This window comes from Strongylocentrotus purpuratus, unplaced genomic scaffold, assembly GCF_000002235.5.
Source record: "Strongylocentrotus purpuratus isolate Spur 01 unplaced genomic scaffold, Spur_5.0 spur5_scaffold_21, whole genome shotgun sequence".
Lineage (NCBI taxonomy): Eukaryota > Metazoa > Echinodermata > Echinoidea > Camarodonta > Strongylocentrotidae > Strongylocentrotus > Strongylocentrotus purpuratus.
The window spans coordinates 8,710,164-8,731,404 of NW_022145607.1; the positions used below are offsets into that span (position 1 = coordinate 8,710,164).

Here is a 21,241-nt window from a genome sequence, read left to right on the forward strand (position 1 = left end):
TTGTTTTATTCAATGTTTTTTAACACACACAGATTTAATGACATTTTCCTTAGAATGCTATTTTGTGCATGAGCGTGTAGGAGATATAGGCATTGTAGAAACAAAGCTTCAACTTTCTAATTGATTCCTTTGTATTTTATTTCTTTGTAGGATGAATTGGTAACATTCCTGAGACTTCAGATGAGTGTCCATCACCCAATGGGTGTCATGACACAGGAGCAAGGAGCCTATGCTGGAGACTTTGACCAATGGAAAGTGAGTACTCCCCTTGTGTGATTATAGTACAAGGAAAATGACAGCCTAGAGAAGTGGTGATGTAGCATTTGCTCTGGCAAATTTTATGATTTTGACATTTGCAGTGCCTTTATTTTGTCAAAGATATAGGGATAGGGTTGCAAAGAGGGTTATAGTTCAGGTTTAAGGGTTAGGAATACGAGTCCAGGGTTGAGGTTATAAATTGCCCTTGAAATTGACTGTGGAGCAGTTTCCCCCGGAGCAACTATACGGTTTGGGATATTATGATATTTCAATTTTCTGTTTGTTTCAGAATCAGTTGACAAGTCTGTACGAAGAGCTGGTAAGAGAGTGGAGACAAGAAGGTTCCAAACTCAAACTCAAAGGAGCAGGGTTCGTAAGAAATGTTGCATTCTGCCTCAACCTTTTTATAAAATAGCAATGTGTCCTAAACATATAATCTGTCAACAGGTGTTCATTATTTGTGCATTATTTTATTATCGAGAAATGAGGTAACATGTATTAGCAAAGCATAAACTTTAAGATTAAACGTTTGAAACTTGTATCTTGTACTTGGTAGGATTCCTCCAAAAGACGCCCTAAAGGTGTTTAAACTGAAGTCAAAGGTGTAATAGTTTTCAGGAAGGTATTATACCAGCCAACATTTCAACACCCTGTGCATGGATATTTACAAAGCATACATGGTAGGATTAAGAACAGAGTGGAGCAATTCTTTTGAATTAATTTATGTGATTATTATTATTATTATTATAACTATTAATCAATTATATATTTGTTAATATTTACAGAAAGCGGGATGTTAACTTCAAACAGGACCTTGTGGAGCTTGCGGCCGATGTTTGCCATCAGGTAAAGACAAGAGACATCAACAATTATATAAAATCCCCCTCCCCCTCCCCCCCCCTCTCTCTCTCTCTCTCTCTCTCTCTCTGTCTCTCTCTGTCTCTATGTGTCTCTCTATTTCTCTCTCTTCCCCCCTTTCTCTCTTTCTCTCTCTCTGTGGTCATACACTGTACTACTGTGGGGGCCTAAAATACTCTGCTGGATTTCTAATTTTTATTTTAGAGTTACTTTTATAGAAATTGAGAAAACTCATTTAGCTGAGGCGATTGCAATCAACATTCTTGTCCCATGTTGTAGTTGATGGATTGAATGTATACATTAGCTGCTACTATGGCAACAAGTAGCATCATATCTATGATTAAATGTTATGCAAAACATACATCAGCACTTATAAACAGTGAGCTGATGATACCAGCAAATTGGACTTGCTGAAAGTTTATCAAACATCACATACTACTTTGCACTTATTGTGTAAACTGTTTCACAAGTTCAATCTGCAAAGCAAATAAATACATTCAGGGACTATGCATTCATCAAAGAGTTACTCTAGAAGAACTACATGCTAATTACAATGACCATCTGCTTATATCAGATATTCAATGCAGGCTCAGTATCGTACGAGGTGAGCCTACAAGGCAGTCAGCTGCCCTCCACCAGCAGACTGATGAGTAGTCAGATGAGGCTAACCAGTCAGGTGACCACGCCATCCAAGAGAAGACGTCTAGAGTCTGGATGGGAGCTTCTCAGGGAGTACATCTCTCAACCACTGCAGCATGCTTCCATCATTCCATGGTAAGGTCCTCTTGATGCAATAATAATAGTGTAAACTTATAGAGCGCACACACCGTCCAGAGACGCTCATGGCACTAGCTCAGCAATAGTTCTCTTTAAGGTCATTCATTCACTAATTTACTGTATAACCATGTATGTAGGGGCGGTGGGTCTAGCGGATATGTTATCGGACTGTGGACCACATGGTTCGGGGTTCGAGCCCCGCCGTGACACTTATGACCTTTGGCAAGACATTAAGTTACATTTGCCACTCTCCACCCAGGTGAAGTCAATGGGTACCCGGTAGGAAGATATTCCTTGAATGCTTTAGCGCCTTATTATGGCAGCTCATGCAGCTACAACCAGGGTAATAATATGATACCTTGTAGTAAGCGCAGTAGAGTATATTCGTAAAGTAGCCGCCCTATATAAATGGACCTCTTATTGTAACCAGATAATTATTTATAATGTTGAAAGTGGTCCAGATTCATTCTACAAAATAGTAAAGGAATGACAAGGATTAATTTTCCAAGAGTGTGAAATTTTCTTGCTTCAAAATGGCCATCATTAACAATTTGCTAGCGTTCCTAGTTGTACAGTTACAAATTCTGGAAGACAATTGTCGTTGGGGCTTTGGAGTCGGCTTGTCCTCATAGAGTTGGTATAGCTGATACATGTTACATACAGTTGATAAATGATCAAGGCTTAACGTGGAACTTTAAATTAGTGGTACCTCATCTTACATCAAATAGGGCAAATTTTCAAAATCAATATCTTTATCTTGTGAATTGAATGATTTAAATGCCCTCTTTATTCTTGACAAGCTATTCAATAAACAACATCATATCATGCACCAAAAATGAATACAAAACTACTTTTATGATTGACAGATTAACAGTGGCATTTTCAATCTATCAACAGGTTACAGCTACTTGCAGCATTAGTCACAAAGTATCCCTCAGACCTTCCCGAAGAAGAGTATGCCCTCTTTGTTTCAGCCCTGCACAACCTCCAGGCCCACAGCAAGAGGTATGTATCAGAATAGAAGACATTCATTGTGTGTTCATTTGATATATTATATTGTGCCCTCTCATGCTTATCTTCATCCTAATGCGCATTTGTCTTTCCTCATCTTGTTCTCAACCCCACATGCAGCTCATCCTCTTGTATTATTTTATGTACCCCCGATCTCTCACTTCTTTTTTGAAATTGTCTATTCTTTGCATTGTGACCGTGTTCTCCTATCTCTGCCATGCAAAGTACTGTCTTGTCCCGTTCTCATCTCTGTTGGCATCCCCCTTTTCTTTCCTATTTGGAAGTTTCTTATGTAGTTACGAATTTTGTTAATTTGATTACTTATTTTTCCTGAGTATCATTTTAGGGGTTCACAATTGTACAAGTATTACTTTTTAGTTGACCCCTCTGTTTCCAAAATGTATTCCTAAATCATTGTAAACGTTTATAATTGATTTGTAATGTTTTGTTGGAAACATAAATACATTGAAATTGAATTGAAGCACGGCATGGTAATGAGAGAATTCGGTAGTCCATGGGTTCAAATTTGAGAAGAGTGACTGGAAGATAAGTTACATATGTTATGACCTTTATCAGATTGATGGTGCAAACCATGTTTCTCTCTCTTACTAGTATACAATCTATATGTTGGCTAATAACTTTCATCAGTACCCAAATTGTTTTTTATTCTCTTTCTGATAGGTCCCAGTTACAGAGCCATGTGTTGAGATGTCTTCAGTGTATAGCAGCTAGCCAGGTATCAAGACAAGATTTCTCACAGCATACCAAAGATCAGCTCAGCAGAGAATGGAGTAAAGTATGGAGTGCAACTATCAGGTTTGTAGCAGATGTATGTAGTTGGTTGAATGAAATTAGTTATGAATTGATCTCACCGTAATATATCGATTAACCAACTAGATAGTAATAGCAATAGTAATAACAATAATGTTCCGTGTGTATAAAGCGCTTAGTTTATTGATGATGTCTATAAGTGTTTTACAGACATATTATTACCTCAGTCATTGGATTCAGGCTTGCCAGCACACAATGTATGCCACTCTACACTCCCTGGGGAGCATTCTAGCCATGTGCCACATTACAGATGCTCACAATGCTAAGCATACTACATTAACATTTGCATCCTACTAGGTACCAATTTAACACCTGCGTGGAAAGTGAAAAATTTAGATTCAGGTCTTGCCAAAGGACATTAGTGCAGGACTGGGATTTGAACCCGTACCTTATCCACTTTTCCACTAGACCACATCACCTCTACAAATTCCTGAATTTGCTTTTACAATTTCAAGCAAGAAGTGTCAACAGGGTCTTTAGGAGGCTTTAAAAAATGTACAGTTGATAAACAAAATCATACCTGCAAACCGTCTCAGACTCTCCACACTACCCATTACTCAATACAATCTAGGTCATTTTGGGTATATTTTTTTTTACTTCATTTGTTTAGTCTATTGTTAGTTTAGTGTTGGGGCTCATCCATGTTATTTGGTTACTAATGAGGCATTCACCCAAATATGCACACATTTGATGCAAACAAGTTTCTTTTAATCTTCCATAGAACAATCTGCCTTCATTCTGCTGAGGATGAAGGATTTGACCTCTTGACCTCTTTGGTGCATCATGGGATTGTGAAGCCTGATAAGGAAGTCTGGAAGCTCTTTTTGCCAGATGTCACACAGCCTTCAAGGTGAGGTATTTTGCCATCACAGAAATTTTCCTTCAGAAATCTTTTTGAAGATATATGAAAATGATGCCTGTAGTTTCATCCAATAGAACCCACTGATATATCATGTAATGCTACTCTTGGTTGTTTTTTTTAACTAGTTGTTAAATACCATTATTCAATTCATTAAATTGTTCAATATATATGTATGGGCTTATCTTTGTTAGTGTTTTTTTTAGAATATGTGTTTTTTTAGTTAGACATTCCAACATGTATACACTTTGCTAGCCTAAACCGCTTCATTAAGGATTACTTTTTCTTATTTTGTCAAAAAATTAGAGGACTTGGAACTCTCAAAACACAGTTTTCCTTGGATTACCAATGTTATTTTTTGAAAAATCTACTTTCCTGTTTTTCTATCCCATTTCTTGTAGGTGTTCTGTGACCTTCCTGTTGACCCTGTTGACCTCTCACCCCATTCCTGAGAACCATGTCTGCCAAGTGGGCTTGCTAGCCTCTTTGACAGGTGTTCAGAGGGGCCACTATCCACTCAGACACCAGCTACTCAACTGGATCTTGCCTGCAGAAGAAGTAGAAGATGCTGGAGAAAGACTAGCAGTCACACCTCTTATATTGAAAAGGTAATGATAATAATATTATAATAATATTCAGTTCTTATATGGCGCATATCACATTAATTATAATGTCCCGATGTGCTTCCAAAGAGCTTTTGGAAATTATTACCCTAGCTTTAGCTCTGGCAGCCGTTATCAGCACACAGTGCATTTCAAGGAATAATCCTACTAAGTACCCATTTACCTCACCTGGGTCGAGTATGGCAAATGTAGATTAATGTCATGCCAAAGGACAATAGTGCCGCGGCGGGACTCCAATCACAGACCTTGTGATCGACATTCTGGTGACATATCCACTTGACCAGTAAATGTACTTCATATTTTGATATGCTGTAACCAAGTGAAAGTCTTCCGTGCATGATTGAAACTACCTGTCAGGACAGCTTGATGATTTTACCATTATTGTATCGAAAGATCTTGATTTGTTCCATTTTCCTTTGTCCATTTGGCAGCAAGTGCACATCAAAGAAGAAGTTACGATACTGGTTCAAATCAATTGCAATTCCACTTAAAATTGAAATCAACCGTTTCATGATTGTAACTTTGTGATTGACTAGAATACTTGTTATAGATTTTTTTTCTCCACACATTGACCTTAACAAACTACAGATTTTGAAATTTGATACAGATTGATACAGTCGCTGTCATTATCACCAAATGTCAAATTTGTTCTTTTGTGTGTGTTTGTTGTCATGTTTTGTCATGTTTCCCATTGCATTTTGATATGGTACTTGTTTTGAAACAATAATTTTACTTCAATATGTAAAGTAATGAATATTTTTCTCTCAATCAGTGTTCCAAGGGACCTACTGGCCAGTCTCCTGACAACCTTGTTCACAAAGAACTGCAGAGGGCAGCCTGGCATCGCTGCTCAACCAAACCCAGAGAATAGCTCCTCTCGGCTGAGCTTCATAGAGGAACTATACCTCAGGGCTTCCTTTCACATTCCACTAACCAAGGACTCTCGAGTGAATGCCGTAGGGCATGACACAGCAATAGCCCCCTCTACGGAGGGTGCAGTGATCATGATGGTCGTCCAGAGTGTCTTGGAGAGGTTGGGACACGTGGTCAAACTTGTGACCGACTCCCAGTGCAAGGAGGTACGTACAAAGAAAGGACGATTCAAATCTTTAGTTTTATTTCTTTCGTCGATGCAGACAAAGTGAGGGTATGATGTGAATTTGTTCCACTTGGGTAGTTCTCTGTGGGATGATAATGCTCATGACCTAGAGACATCGCATGTTTCATTAATATTTTGCAGGTCTGATAATTACCTGATTTAAAGTGGTTTCCCAATTAAAAAAAAGAAAATTCCTGATGTTCCCCCCCCCCCCTGATTTTACCCCTATTTTTTCCTAATTTTCTTACTCAAAGGGGGGGGGGGGGGAGGAAGATATGTTGTTAGATGCCATTTTTTTTCTTCTCCTGAATCCTTTTTTTTTACTCAGAGGGTGGGGTGGTGGTTTTTTGTTTTTTTTAGTGCACCCTGTCACCCCTGATTTTGGATCAATTAGTTGCTGCAAGGTTACCCACTCATAATGCTGTTTTTGTTTTAAATTGTATTATCTGTTTTAGGTGGATCACTATGAGATGTCAGGCCAGCTAGCTTGTATGTTGTGTAGAGTCTTGGAAAGAACTATCAAATACAGTGAGATGACAGCAAGAGAGGCAATGAAAGTACCCCTCAAGAAACACATAACGGTACAGTCAAACCTGTCTTAGCAGCCTCTTCTCTTTTAAGGCCACTTGTCTATAGTGGCCTTTTATATTGTCAACCTCTAGAAAGAAATGTGTGTTGTAGAACCTGTCTAGAAAGGCCACCTGTCTACAGTGGCCAGTTTTTCTGTTTCTCTTGGCCTCCGGTGACCTTCATAGACAGGTTCACCATATTTCAGTTTGATACTGTCACCTAGTTATTTGTTTGTTTGATTGATTTTATTTCTGCGTTCAAAAATATACAAATTCAAATTCAAAGTACAAAAATTTGAACATTAACAAATACAATGAATTAAATGTTTACAAAAGTAACTAAATGGAAAATATGTACAATTATATCATACAATAAACATGTACAAAGCATACAAATAAGAAATATGAAATATTTTCAATAAATTAGAGAGGTAATTTAGAACGCAGGAGACCACCATCGTTAGCGGTTAGGCTGGAGATGGATGGCGGCCTCATTTAAATGCTTCTTAATAAAAACACAGCATAAACGGGGTGTAGGATGTTTGGGCTATTGCAGTACTTAGAGAAAAAAGAGAAATGCGGAAGATGTATGGATTGATGTTTTGAAGGTTATATCAAGAGGGAGGTTGATGGATCTATAAAGAGAAAGATAAGATTTCAAAGGACTTGATAACAGGGTATTAAAAGAAGTCTAACAAAGGGAGCAGATTTAATCCCTATAATGTGTCAAGGGGGGGGGGGGGATCCACTCCATAACATCCATGATAAATGAATGAATAATTGACTGAATGAAAGAATGAATGATTTGGTGGAAGAAGGAATGAATGAGTGGCTGGATAAATGAATAAACAAACAAATGAGTTAGTGAGTGCACTAGAGAAAGGACATACAAAATGTGATCTTAATCCAGTAGATATTGAGAATACTGTTCCTGTCGTTACGGGACATTACCAGTGTACCTACAGTGTGTAGCCCCCTTGCTAGCACATTATGATAACACACTCATGTTACAAACAGATTACATGTACAATGTTATAAAATGATAAATCCCAGGTTCTCCTGAAGAGATTTGCATTGGGCTTCAAGGTGCTAGAGATCCAGTCAGACCTTACACCAGACAGTTCCATCAGCCGAGCGCACTCCCTCAAGTCACTCTGCTCTGTGCTGTTACCCCTGTATGCATGCCAGCCTGGACAGCAGGGGGAGGCAGGACAAATGGTGGCAAGCCTTGTGAGATCATGCACACCTGCTGAGCTGCTGGACGCTTTGCTGGATGTTCTACATAAAAGGGTGAACGCTTTTCTTCAAAATTATGAATATAAGTAATGATGATAATGACTGATATACACTGTAATAAGAATATTGATAAGAATATCAATTTCCAATGTATCTGTTCACTATGTAGAGAGGGTTATTTGAACCTAAAGGGAATTTAGCTAGAGTGAATTATGGCAGCCTTGAAGTCAACCAAGTAGGCGGAATTTCATTTCTCTTGAAAAATTCTTAAAATGTCACAGTTCACAAGACAGGCAGAAAATGTACAGAACCCATAGATTCTCTTAAAAACATCATCACGCTCAATACCTACATGTATACATCTAACTAGGTTTGATTCATTTCCACATCATTCTGATAATGAGTCTGAGTTCATCATTTTTTCATTTGTCTGCTGTTGTAGGGGTCGTGTCAGAAGCAGGGGTCAAAGGTCACAAATCATCATGACCCCTTTGGGGACTCCATGGAGCTTGGATCCGATGACGAGTTTCCGAGCACGCAGCAGGCCCAGGGTGACTTGGATGATGATTTTGGTGAGGTCACCACCATCTCGGTTCAAGCGACCACCGGCGCCTCCGAGAAGAAGAGACACAAGTCCAGAGAAGATTCCATGACAGGTAAGAAGATTCTATAGGTCTGGGGGGGGGGGAGGTTTCACAAAAATTGTCATCAATGACAAATTACAGTTTTTGTTTTAAGCTACTGAAATCCTTGCTTCTGATTGGTTATCAGCAGATTTGTCATTTGTCATTGAAAACAGGCTTTGTGAAATGGGTCCCTGATCAATGATTCACAGACTAAAGGTACCAAGGTTCTTTCTGGAGAAATTCACTTGTTTTCTTGTTTGACAAGATGACTTCATATGCAATATGTATTCTTAACCAATGGAATAACTCAAATTAATTGAAACCCCCCAACATAACTTGAGCTGGGGTTCGAAATCAAGATGTATCCATGGGGCTAACATGCATTTACAGTTCTGGGAAATGTCTGTGTTTGTGTATTTCAAAGAAGCACTTAAACATCACACACAATGAAATAGCCCTTTTTAAATTTTATTTTCTTATTTTATTTTTGTATTTCCAATATAGATTCATACATAAATAAGCAACTAATTTAAAAAGAAATTATGATTTAGATATGATTTCCCTTTGTCCATACCTTGCAGGTACGCATAGCATGCTTTCCATTGAATCTCTTCCACATGAAGAACAGCTAGCTATCTCCAGTGCTAAGGTCTTGTCATCATGGTGCTGGTCATGTGACTTCAGTGATCAGGTGACCAGTGAGGCCAGAGACAATAGGACTGCTGTCACACAGAGGTTGCTCAAGATGTTTGATGATGGAGAGGTAAGGGTTTTGTTGTTGTTTGTGGAGTGATTATGATATAATTAATCATGATGCAGAAACTTTTATTTAGTTGGGGCTTGAGAAAGTCAACACAAGTGGATGACAGCTTGCCTACTTTTAAAATTGTTAAGTTAGTAGAAGCCCAAACTACATGTTTTGATCTTTTTCATCTTGTTCAAACTTTTTAATAATTTGCTCTTTCTGGATATAAATAAACAGTGATTCTGAACACTTGTACCTTAGGGGAGCCTTCCAAAGTTGCGACTGTGCCCGGACGCGTCGGGGCGCGATGAATAGAACAGTCGCGTCCCAAGAGACGCATTGAGGCGCAAAGGGGCGCGAAGGGGCGCAATAGTCACCCTCACCCGATTCTTGCATATGAAAAGAAACCGTCTATTGTTAGTATAAACCCGCTCTATTCTTCTTGCGCCCTTTTGCGCCCCACCAGGCGATGGAAGATTATCTCTCCCGTCATTGTTCTCGCTCGTGATGCGCGGTACAGCTTAAACTTGATATACAGAAAGTATTTCTCGGCCAAAGCCTGTCTTCCCCTCCTCCGGTTTTCGTTCTGATAAACTTTCCATTGTTTGTACAAAATTGATGTATTCTTCTCGCGTCGCGATCTATTCTTCTCGCGCCGTTTTGCGTCGTAACGGGCGGGGTATTACCTTTCCAATCATTGTGGCGAAGCTTTGCGATGTACATTACTACAGCACAGCATGAACTTCTCTGGTGGGATCGTCTTTGTTTTGGGGGGCAATCAACACACTCGTTCATCTTGATCAGAATACATTATGATTTATTTTTGTTGGGTTTAATACGCCTCCTTTTAATTTTTGTGACGACTGTATGAAATGTGAAATAAAGATGACTATGTACGATTAATGGTTGTTTAATTGCGAGCTTAATTGTCCCCAACAACAAAAAATAAAAGACGAATGATGTGAATGACTACATGTATGCGGTTATAGTCGGCAAATTGATTACTGTTTGGGTCGCTTGTGTATGTTTGTAATTTGAATGATTATCAACATATTTGTATAATTCCCACATCGCGATATGATTCTAGCATCGTATAATGGACAAAGGAATTATCTTTCTCTCTCGTCATTCATATTCACGCTACGCGTTGCACATCGCCACAGCCTGAGCTTGGAAGAATTTATATTTTGTCAGTCAAATCCTTTTTTTTCTCCTCCCATGACTTGGTTCTAATAAATTGAAGGTTTGCTTATTAGGGATAAGAAGGATAACATCAAACAAACGATTTACTCAAGATGACGCTCTTTTCATTTCACCTCGCTGTTTGATAAAGTAGAGTTTTACGGAGCGAATACAAAAGAAAAGTTCGCTCTAAGGCCAAATAAAAAAATGTTTTATTAGTGTCCTGTTTTTTCGAAAACTAGGAAGGAGGAGGCCCTCTCTTTTCTTTTTTTTTCTTTCAAAATGGCCGCTCGGTACATTTTCCTGACAGTCGGGCTAGTTTTCAAGATGGCCGCCGACATCTTTTAACTTTTTAAAAAAAATCAGTAATAGATACATTTTAGTATTGTTTTTCATGTGTTTTTTTTCAAAAATTATTTTAAAAAAAAAATTAAATAAAAAAAAAAAATTAAAAAAAATTTCCCCAAAAATAAAAAATAGGAGGCGGCCCCCAAAAAGAAGCAGCCGGGACGCTAAACATGAATATTTTGTTAAGTGGCCTCAGGGAAAAAAAAAACATAAAATGCCGTGGCAGGATTTCACGCCCGAGATTTGCCTTCGAAAATTGCCCGTCCAAAAGGCGTTTTAAATCATAATAATTCCATAGCTCTTTTTAAAAGTGGAATAAATAGACAAAAGAGTCCGGGAACTATATCGAGATTATAAAACATGTTTGTCATGAAGATGTAAACAAAAAAGCGTAGCCTGATGGTGATAAAGTTGAGCAGCAATTGGAAATGCAATACAAAACATTAATCAGTTCATGATGATAATTAATCATTCGACACAAATACAAACATTGATTTCTGCTCTAACATTCGAATCATTTATTCGTAGATTTGTATAATTAAGTGGCGAAAGTGAAATTTTGAAAACTTAATGCACAGATACAAAAAACATACCAAACATGTTTTGATTGTTATTCTAAAAAAAAAAAAAACCGGCAAATTTTAAAAGATCTTTTTAAAAGGAGGGAGGCGCTATAGCCCAGTGGTAGAGCAGAGCAGCTCGTAACCGGGAGCTCCCTGGTTAGAAACCAAGTCGATATGCTATTGTAAGGCATAACTCAACATTACATTTCGTTCGGAGAGGATCTTAAACCCGCCGGTCCCCTGTTTGCGTAATTCAGAGCATACACATGCTTCATATAGCAGTCAGGAAAAAAAAAGCGAACGGTACAGGAAGCTACCTTTTATGGATATGCCTAAATTGAAGGTTTGGCTTAACTAGGGAGAAGAAGGATAACATCAAACAATAGATCTACTCATGATGACGCTCTTTTCATTTCACCTCGCTGTAAGATAAAGTAGAGTTCTATGGAGTGAATACAAAAGAAAAGTTCGCTCTAAAGGTAAAAACATAGAATGCCGTGGCAGGATTTCACGCGGCCGAGCAAGACTATTGTTTGATCGCTATAATTGTCCGACTTGCTATAGATTCTTGTTTAGCTACACATTAAGGTTGCGTATTATGTGTGTGAGGGAGGGGGGCGGCGAAGTGAACGGCCGGACCAAAATGGCAGAGGTCAATCACGAGGGCTCCGCTCGCTAGTTATAAGGACCGCTATTCATTGGACAACTATTCATGAAGACCGCTATTCGTAATTTGAGAACATGGTCATTATGTATAAGGGTCATGAATTCGTAATACGACATTCCCCCTCCCCAAAACTAAATAAATAAATAGAAAACATGAATAGATTAATAAACTTAACTAATGATACAATAACAAATAATGCCCGGTGATTGGGAATAGCCGCCTATGAGCGGAACAATGGGCGCAACAACTATTAGCTGCTCAAAGAGCTGTCTTTTGTCATTGCGTTGCAAAAACAAAGTGCTTTTAAAAGTTACATGTACTATAATATCCGTATGCTATATAACACCCAATGTGAACATGACGTGTTCAGGCCTTATAACTATATACAGTGCACGTTAAAACAAAAGACTTTACTAGCGCTAGCTAACAAATATGAAACGTCAAAACGTCACGAACATTGAAGATAACAAATTGTTAAGACAAATGACACCACCAATAAAGTTTCTTCGCGAAGAAATATTCGATCGAATTTCATGTTTGGAACAGATAGGCGATTTCGAATTGTTCCATCTACCGAAACGTTTTGATGATGCAGGCTCCCGACAATACGACTATCATTTTTGTAATATCTTTAATTTGCAGATGTTTGTTTGTTTTGTATGACATATTTATAAACGCCCTATAATCTTATTTCAAGCAGAATCTGTCAATCTCTTTGATTATAAGTATCATTTTTAAATCACGGGTATTTAAATACAATAGCTGATTTTGCGAAGATTTAGAGAACCTACGTTTCTATTCTTTAAATCGATCTTGCATGAGAAAGAACAGAGTGATGATATAGATATATGACCTATTTTGATCGGATGACAGAACAAAATAAATGTAATATGAAACAAATAATGTGTAAAAACATACAGAAGGAATACAATTATACATATCGTTTTTGTTTTGTTCGAGAAGAAATTAATATAATACAAGTATTGAACACATTGATGAACAGAAATGAACAATCATAACAACGTCAACGCCTACACAACTTCGATGTTTGGGAGGAAAATAACAATCAAAACAACAATCTAAATCAATGTCTTGTACGTAAAATAATAATAAAACATATCAGTAGCCAAAGTGAAAATTTTAGAGTCAAATCTTTCAAGACGAGAGCGGACACACACGCGGGGATTACATGAATAACTAATGCGTAGGAACGGGCGCGAAAGCTTTTCAAATTCACAAATTCACAAAAAGCGCTTCGCCTTTAAGCGCACCCCCCCCCCCCCCCCCCCCCCCCCACCCCCGAATGAGTGTTATGTAGGGTACGCATATGCATTTCCCTCCTTTTGAAAACAGTCCCCTAAGTCCGGTGTGTAAAGTCAATACGGGCCGGATTTGTGTGTACTAGACGAGCCGGACTTTGGTGCGTGAAAAGTACTCCTTTACCAGATAGTAACAATGAGTCTCCAAACAATAGCCAGATTTGATATTCATATTGTGAGCATGTGCTTAGTTATATCAGGATTCCCTGGTTATATTGAAGACGTGGGCTAATATCTGTTTGCCCAGTACTTCTCGCTGATTGTTTGACCAACATTAAATTGCTATTGTCCAGCTGACTTTTCTAAAGGCTTTTCTACCCTCGGCGCTAAAGGGATTGCGGAAAATTTCAACACTATTTGTGTTTCTTGATGACCCAGTAGAAGAAGAATAAGGGCTACCCTGCCCCCCCCCCCCCCCCCCGAAAAAAAAATGTCCCAAAACAACCCAATCATTATTAATTCCGTTTACCAACACGTGCATGATGGATCCCCCGGATGGATCCTTATTTAGACAGTGAGACAGTTCTGTTACGAGAAGCAATTCAACGAATTGCCATGGCTTGTATTTGTTCTAGAACGTACTACGCTCTTTCGATAACATGTGGCCCCTATTCAGCACAATATATACGCATTTTAGTTATTCTTAACAATGACCTAGATCTAAAACTGGCCGCGGATGTAACCCCCCCCCCCCCCCCAGCTTCGTCGCAAAGAAATATTCGATAACATTCTTTGACACAGAATGATAAACTAATTTCTTCTTGAGATATGTTTGGGGTGAAATTTCAAACATCATTTCCTGGTAACTCTCTTCTTTTTTAATGCATGCTCTATTCTTACGATTTAGGCATAATTTACTATGTTGATTTGCAATTGATAATCTCCCTGGGAGTTTTGCGATATCCCCGATGATACGGGTACAGTGTATTTAATTTTGTTCGTAACATTAGTGTTTTGCAAAGAAAGAACATTCTGAAAATGAGCGTCTTCCTTCTAACGAAACATATTGATGATGTTCCCGACAATACGGATATCATTTGCTTAAAAAATCGTAATACAGATAAAACGCTTTTTAAATCCAATTTAAGGAGAAACTATGACATTCTTGATTAAGTATCATTTTCAACATCACGGATTTTAAAATACGTTCTCTAATTTTAAGAAGATTCAAAGGATCTATGTATTGAAATAACAGACGGATGATATAATTATATGATTTATAATGATCATACGACAGAACTGTTTACAAGATGCAACAAAATTTGTTTTAAAAAAAAACAAGAAAATCGAAACATGCGATAACATCGCTATAAGGAAATATAAAATTACAATTAAAGTGTCAAAACATGCACGAGGAAAACAATGTCAGAGAGAGTGGGGTAAGTATAAAATAAATTTGTTTTTTTTGAACAAATCAATTTGTATTAAAATTGATACAGTATATTGAACACAATCATGAACAGAACAGGAGGAGATGAAAAAATGAACAATCATGCCAACGTTAACGCCTACAGAACTCCGATTTTGAGAGGAAAATAAACAAACATTGTAACCAATGTCATGTACGTAAAATAATATTAAAACAAATCAGTAGCCAAAGTAATGCTTTTCAGAGTCAAATCTCGCAAGACGAGAGCGACACACAAGCGGGCACTACATGAATAACTAATGCGCCGGACCGAGCGCGAAAGGGCGCGAAAGCTATTCAAAGTTTAAGCTCCCATTCACAAATGTCAAGTGCTTCACCGGGGCGCGCCCTGGCGGGGTAATTTCGTAACAATGAGACTCCAAACAATAGCCAGATTTTAATGAGCTGGCAACCAACTGAAGTCCTCTCCTATCCGACGCAAAAAGGCGCTAATGGGCGCATAAAGGCGCCTCCTTTGTTCTCATATCCTGCTCTGCGCCCCGACGCGTCGCGGCACAGTCGCAACTTTGGAAGGCTCCCCTTATTCAGTTGAAGTTTCCTTCTCTTCTCTAAAATTAACGAGAACAACTTGCCCTATTAGGTATAATTTTGAAATTGCAGCAGATACATATTTGTAGAAAGGGGATTATCTTTTTTCATGCCAAGTATGATAAATCATGCCCAGATGTTATTGTGATGTATGACTTTGTTTCCTGTATTTTTTACAGGATCAGGATTTGACAAATTCCTATGAAGTCCAGTTGGTGAGTTTATATTTATAGTAACATATACAGTTTATTGTCTGGTAGTGTGTGTGTGTAGAGACCACTCTCTCTTTTCTTTCTCCCTTTTTCTATATATTTATAAGAACATTTCATTCATAAAGCGCCTTTTCATAAGGTACAGAGCGCCAGTGGGCGTCAGTTTTCTTTTGTTTACAAGGTCATGAATGAACTACAAATGGAATCCATTTAAAACTTCCATGCATCTGCTCTTATCTTTCAATCTATTTTCATTTCCATCTTAGTTCTTTGCTGTGGTATCCAGTCTCAGAGAAGAGTCTAACCATATTCATGATGATGAACTCAATGGTATTCTGCAGATATGGAGGTCAGTCCTTTATCTGTTATTTGGAGAAATGTGTTAATTTCATAATGATTTTTGAAAGATATGAATGAAAGAGGAAATATTTGTGACGTGTTTAAAGCATTGATACATTAATTTGTATACCGGTATCAGAGAAGAAGTGCAAAATCTTTAGCCTAAACCCGTACAGACACATTATTAAGCGGAAATGGAAGATCCTTCAATAAGTAAGATCTGGATGAATTTCGCATTCCTGATTATTGTATTAGGTTAATACATGTAGGCCTACCAGAGTTTGGATTATACCAAATAAGAAGTAAAATAATACTTTTGATGTAAGATATGTTCATGTTTCTACAATACTTGCTAGTCTATGGAACATGAGATGACCATATAGTTTGGACTAGCCCCTATGTTAATTAGTCATTGTATTATCTTGTATTGCAGAGAGCTGGTATCAGTGAATCGTAAGGTGCAGGAAGTGTGCGCAGAAGCAATGGCATTCCTAAGGGCTATCACTCCTCACCTAGCAGCCAGTGGAAGTGATGATGGGATGGTTTCGTCCCATATCAAAGAATGCAGGGGTGCTGCTCTGCTCCTACTAGCTGCCTTCTGGTAAGTAACATTTTATGCTTTAACTTTTCCTGATAGAAAGAATAATATTCTTTATTTTATGATAAGAAAGAATAATATTTTTCTGTTATTGAACTGGTTAGATTCTAAATTGATTTATAATATGTGGTGGTATTTTTAATATGCCCCTTATTATTATTATCCTTTAATTCCAGCCATAAATATGTTCAAAGCTTTCAAGGAAATTTTATGTACTACTCTGTGTATCAATATACTACTCCTGAGTTGAGGTGTAGATAAGGTTTCTCATCTATGATTCACTAAAATTCCAACTTACAACCTCATAACTGTTATTTCAAAGAATGAATATTTTCCACATATGATACCTTTTTATAGCATTGAATGAATATTAGAAAATTCTGAATATTAATAAGAAATGAATGTTATGTCAGTCACACAACAAGTAGATATACTTCTTTATACAATGCCTACTAAGATTCTTGCAACCTCATTGGTCAATTATTGATCACATGACATGCGCTCTAAGTACTGTTGAACAGTATCATTCTCCAGCCGTGCAATTCCGTTTGATCCTTTCACACCATTGCACGCTTACGTCACTAGCGATGTACAAAGCATATGGTGAGGTAAGTGACGTCAGAGTGCAATGGTACACAAAATTGCACTCTGCGTCAAAATAAACATAAATCTTTGTACGCGCGGCGCATGGTATGCGCATGGTTTGCTGCCTGCTTTATAGTGCGCGCTCACTATCTGCAATTTCATGAATTAAAAACAAACAAAAAATCGCTGAGATTTAGGCTCAGAAAAACTGTTTTAAGCCCATTAACGTCCGAGGTGTTGTATAAAACAAATAGTGAATGGCCTTTATTCGAGCAATGGAACAATATTTTGCATTCGGTGAAAGATGTGACGCTCTATTCAACTCGGTTGCGCCTTGTTGAATATAGCGTCTCTTATCTTTCACCTCGTGCAAAATCGTGTACCATTGCACTCATGGCCATTCACTATTTGTATACTGTCAAGATCATGAACACCTAAAATACCAAATGGTAGAAGCTCCTAGATTATATAAATTGAACTGCATGTCATTTGCACTTCATGGATAAAATTGACCAGGGGGGTGTTTAACAAAGATCCTAAGTAGAACTTAAAGGTAAAGACCAGTTATGGTCATGCAATTGCATTGTGAAAGAAACGTTGTGGAATCGATTAGAAAAGGTTGATCATCTAGCATCTAGCATCTGCAAGGTTCTGGAATCATCAAAATGATAAGAAATTTGGCCCATTCTTCGTAAAATTACAAGCACTATACACAGAAAGATGTATATGGGACTACCCTATATCTCTCACAGACCATGAGAGAAACAAATTTACCAAATATATGAATTAGTAGGCGGTTTCCCGGCAAATTTTTTATCATCATGTATTAGTCAAAACATATTCTTTCACATGATTGGTAATGAGAGCTTCCATTTCATTTTTTGAAATTGGGGCGTTTCCAATACTGGTCTTTACCTTTAACATTTAGTTGGACTTAAAAATTATGGAGAGCCATTTGTAGCCTTAAAATGAAATATATTCAAAAGCAGAAATTCAATTATTTTAGACTTTTTATAATTTCCACATCAAGAATATGAAATCTCCTTGATGATAGAAAATATGAATGATTTGAATCAACATTTTATGCTTTTTAAAATAACATTTACAAAATATTTTCAAAGATACTAACAGCTTTCCATAATTGTTAAGAGGTTAGTTCAAATTAGGATCTTTGTGAAACACCCCCCAGTTATTGTTTGTGCAAATCAAGTGACATGGTTTTCTGCATCATGCAGGCAGCTGCAGGCAACCTACTCCACTCCAGTCAAACACCAGATGGCGCTGTGCATAGAGGCTCTCATTAAAATTGACCCAGACAGCCAATGGACTTTCATCAAAGCCAAAGGTCGTGAGAAAGGTCATGGGGACTCCAATGAGAGGTCAGAGGTTGCGACATTGTTTCCAAATCTTCTTCAGGATAGCACCCATGAAGTGAGGATGCACATGGCCACAGCAGTGGGCTGGTAAGATTTATCTTCCAGGGCCCCATTTCACAAAACTTGTCATCAGTGACAAATGAAAGTTTTTGTTATAAGCTACTGAAATCCTTGCTTCTGATTGGTTATCAGCAGATTTTGTCACTCATTTTTGTCATTTGTCATTGAAAAAAGGCTTTGTGAAACAGGTCCCAGGCCTTTCATTTTTAAAGGTAATAGATGTACAGGTATGATATTTTTTAAAGAATAAACATTGGACTGTTATTGTAGATGCTTATTTTATTTGAGAATAAATATGGAGCTATTGGTCCAGAGTAAGATTACGTTGAAGAAATCCATGCAGTAACTTGAAGCTTTACTCTTTTAAATTTTATCCATAGGAAAACAAAATGGTTTTAATGTGTGTGCATCAGGCTACTACTATTTTTGTATTTTTTTATGATTCTGCTGTTCAATCAAGCCTTCGATTAAGCGGGCACAGGGCGCTAATTTGCGCTCATAAAACCACCAATTGCGCCCATAATCATCTAAAACTAGACGGCAAGGCGCAAGTGTTTTCGGTGAAAATGCGCCCATAAATTATTAGAACAGTAAAAATACACGAATCACGACCAGTTCGCCGCGCACGAGCTCTCTACTAGCTTCGTGTTTAGTGCTTTAATAAGGCGCAAGTGCCATGAAAATGTGCCCTAGCGCACGTATGTACGTACGTAAGTTCATGCGATCGCTAGATATAGCGCATGCTGTGGCGCACGCACGTACGTACATACAAATCGAAGGCCAGGATCAAGAAAACAAATCGTCAAATGGAGAAATAAACAAGCATTCAAATAGTCATTAGAGATCTGTCGAGGTTTGTTTGTAGGTCTAGTTTATTATTTCATCTCAAATAGAATTTAGAATTCTCTTATTAATAAGTTAAGAACACCTACGATGTTCTCGATCGTAGTTACTCTCATTTTGCCACCAGCCGACCTAGCTTCGTTTTGGCAAAAAGCTAGCCCACCAACTTCCCATGACGAACGTTTCGAGTCCCGGTAAAATTACGCGCTGCGAATCTCTGAAGGTGCATTGGTCTCGTTGGCAAACTCCCAGCCCGCTAGCCGCCCACCAAGAGTGGCGAGAGTGTGTGTGCGAAGAACGATTTTGGTTTCAAAAACACACGTTACGCAATTGAGCTGAGCATGTCACTTTCAGCTGTCGAATAGGACATTTTTACATCTTATTTCATTGGTTATACAACAATTAAAAATATAATTGCTTCAAATTTGCTCCTACTACCGAGAGTGTGGTGGGATACCCGGTAAACTTGCCAAGTCCTTCTGACTTTCGATGTTTGTGAAATTGACAATTTATTTGTTCATTTGCTAATCAATATTTTTAGTTACTTTAAAATACTATTTAATGTGCAAGTTGATGTTCTTAATCAATCTTTCCTGTTGATATTGTTAAGATTAAAAAGTTATTAAATTGATCGTTCTATTCACATTATGAAATTAACATTGTATCTTTGAACTTATAATTAGATTATCTGTTTTGGGGAAATTGCCCCTGGTTCTTACGGAATTGCCCCTTGCTCTGGTAAATCCCAGTGGGCAAGGGGCAACTTTTAAAAATAAATTGCCCCTTGCTCCTGGCTGCTTAATCTAAGGCTTGTGTTCAATGTGTACTTGTCCTCTGCTATTGTCGAGCCCTGAGGTAATTAATTGTCTTTACTGAGTTGTGAATTAATTTCATTACGTGTTCAACGTAAATAGCAGGGCGCGACAAACCCGCTTGCCCGACGTCCCGGGGCAACCAAATTGAGCCGTCGGGCAAGTAAATCAAATTATCACTTGCCCGATTCGGGCAAGTGATACTTTTACAGTAATTTCCTAGTGTCCAAGAACTCTACCATTCACCCGTCAACTTCTTACCCGTCGTCAAAATCCAGAAGCAAAAAAGCGATCGTTCCGATTTCGAAAAAACTTCACAGACAGCTAGCCAGCTCAGCTAGCTCAGCGCGCATGCAACAGTGACACTTCAAGCCATGAATGCCGCTCCGCCTCCACGCACGGCCGGCCGTGAGCTAGCTAGAGACAGCTAGCGCGATCGTACCAGCTGCGAGCTTATTCGCGCTCTCTCTCTCTAGCTCTGCAGGCCGCACCGACAGGCCTTTGCTATTCTCTGATTGCCGATTGGTTGAATCACGCCAAATATGACGTCATTATTCTAGGGAAATGAACACGTGCGAATCGGAATGGAATAAACAACAGGGATTTTCTAGTAAGTACAAAAAGTCAAATGTTTGATATTTATTCATAATGACTGTTAATGATTGTGAACATATTATTTAAAACTCGCTGCTCATATAAATCAGATGAATGTTTTTGTCTCGTTTTCAATTTATTACTGCGGTCTCAAGATCCGACCGAGCGAGTCATTTTGATAATAGTATCGAGACCCCCAGAATATAAGCCGTTGTTGTTTTGTTTTCATGGTTTTAGCGACGTTGTTTAGTCTAGTTTTCGCATACTTATCCGAGATTTATCGTAAAATATCTT

At 38.1% G+C, this 21,241-nt stretch overlaps 1 protein-coding gene across 1 annotated transcript in view; it reads left to right on the forward strand.

Moving 5' to 3' along the window:
• The window catches only part of LOC105440179 (serine-protein kinase ATM-like), a 60,997-nt gene that overhangs the window by 5,578 nt on the left and 34,178 nt on the right, over positions 1–21,241 (forward strand). The window contains exons 7-23 of the mRNA XM_030994954.1: positions 151–255; positions 548–627; positions 1,044–1,104; positions 1,691–1,890; positions 2,791–2,898; positions 3,586–3,720; positions 4,457–4,585; positions 4,996–5,202; positions 5,990–6,296; positions 6,772–6,897; positions 7,939–8,175; positions 8,564–8,777; positions 9,329–9,510; positions 15,708–15,743; positions 16,007–16,089; positions 16,513–16,680; positions 18,498–18,725. Of these exons, the coding sequence (XP_030850814.1) occupies positions 151–255; positions 548–627; positions 1,044–1,104; positions 1,691–1,890; positions 2,791–2,898; positions 3,586–3,720; positions 4,457–4,585; positions 4,996–5,202; positions 5,990–6,296; positions 6,772–6,897; positions 7,939–8,175; positions 8,564–8,777; positions 9,329–9,510; positions 15,708–15,743; positions 16,007–16,089; positions 16,513–16,680; positions 18,498–18,725 (2,606 nt within the window). The remainder of the gene's footprint in view (positions 1–150; positions 256–547; positions 628–1,043; positions 1,105–1,690; positions 1,891–2,790; positions 2,899–3,585; positions 3,721–4,456; positions 4,586–4,995; positions 5,203–5,989; positions 6,297–6,771; positions 6,898–7,938; positions 8,176–8,563; positions 8,778–9,328; positions 9,511–15,707; positions 15,744–16,006; positions 16,090–16,512; positions 16,681–18,497; positions 18,726–21,241) is intronic.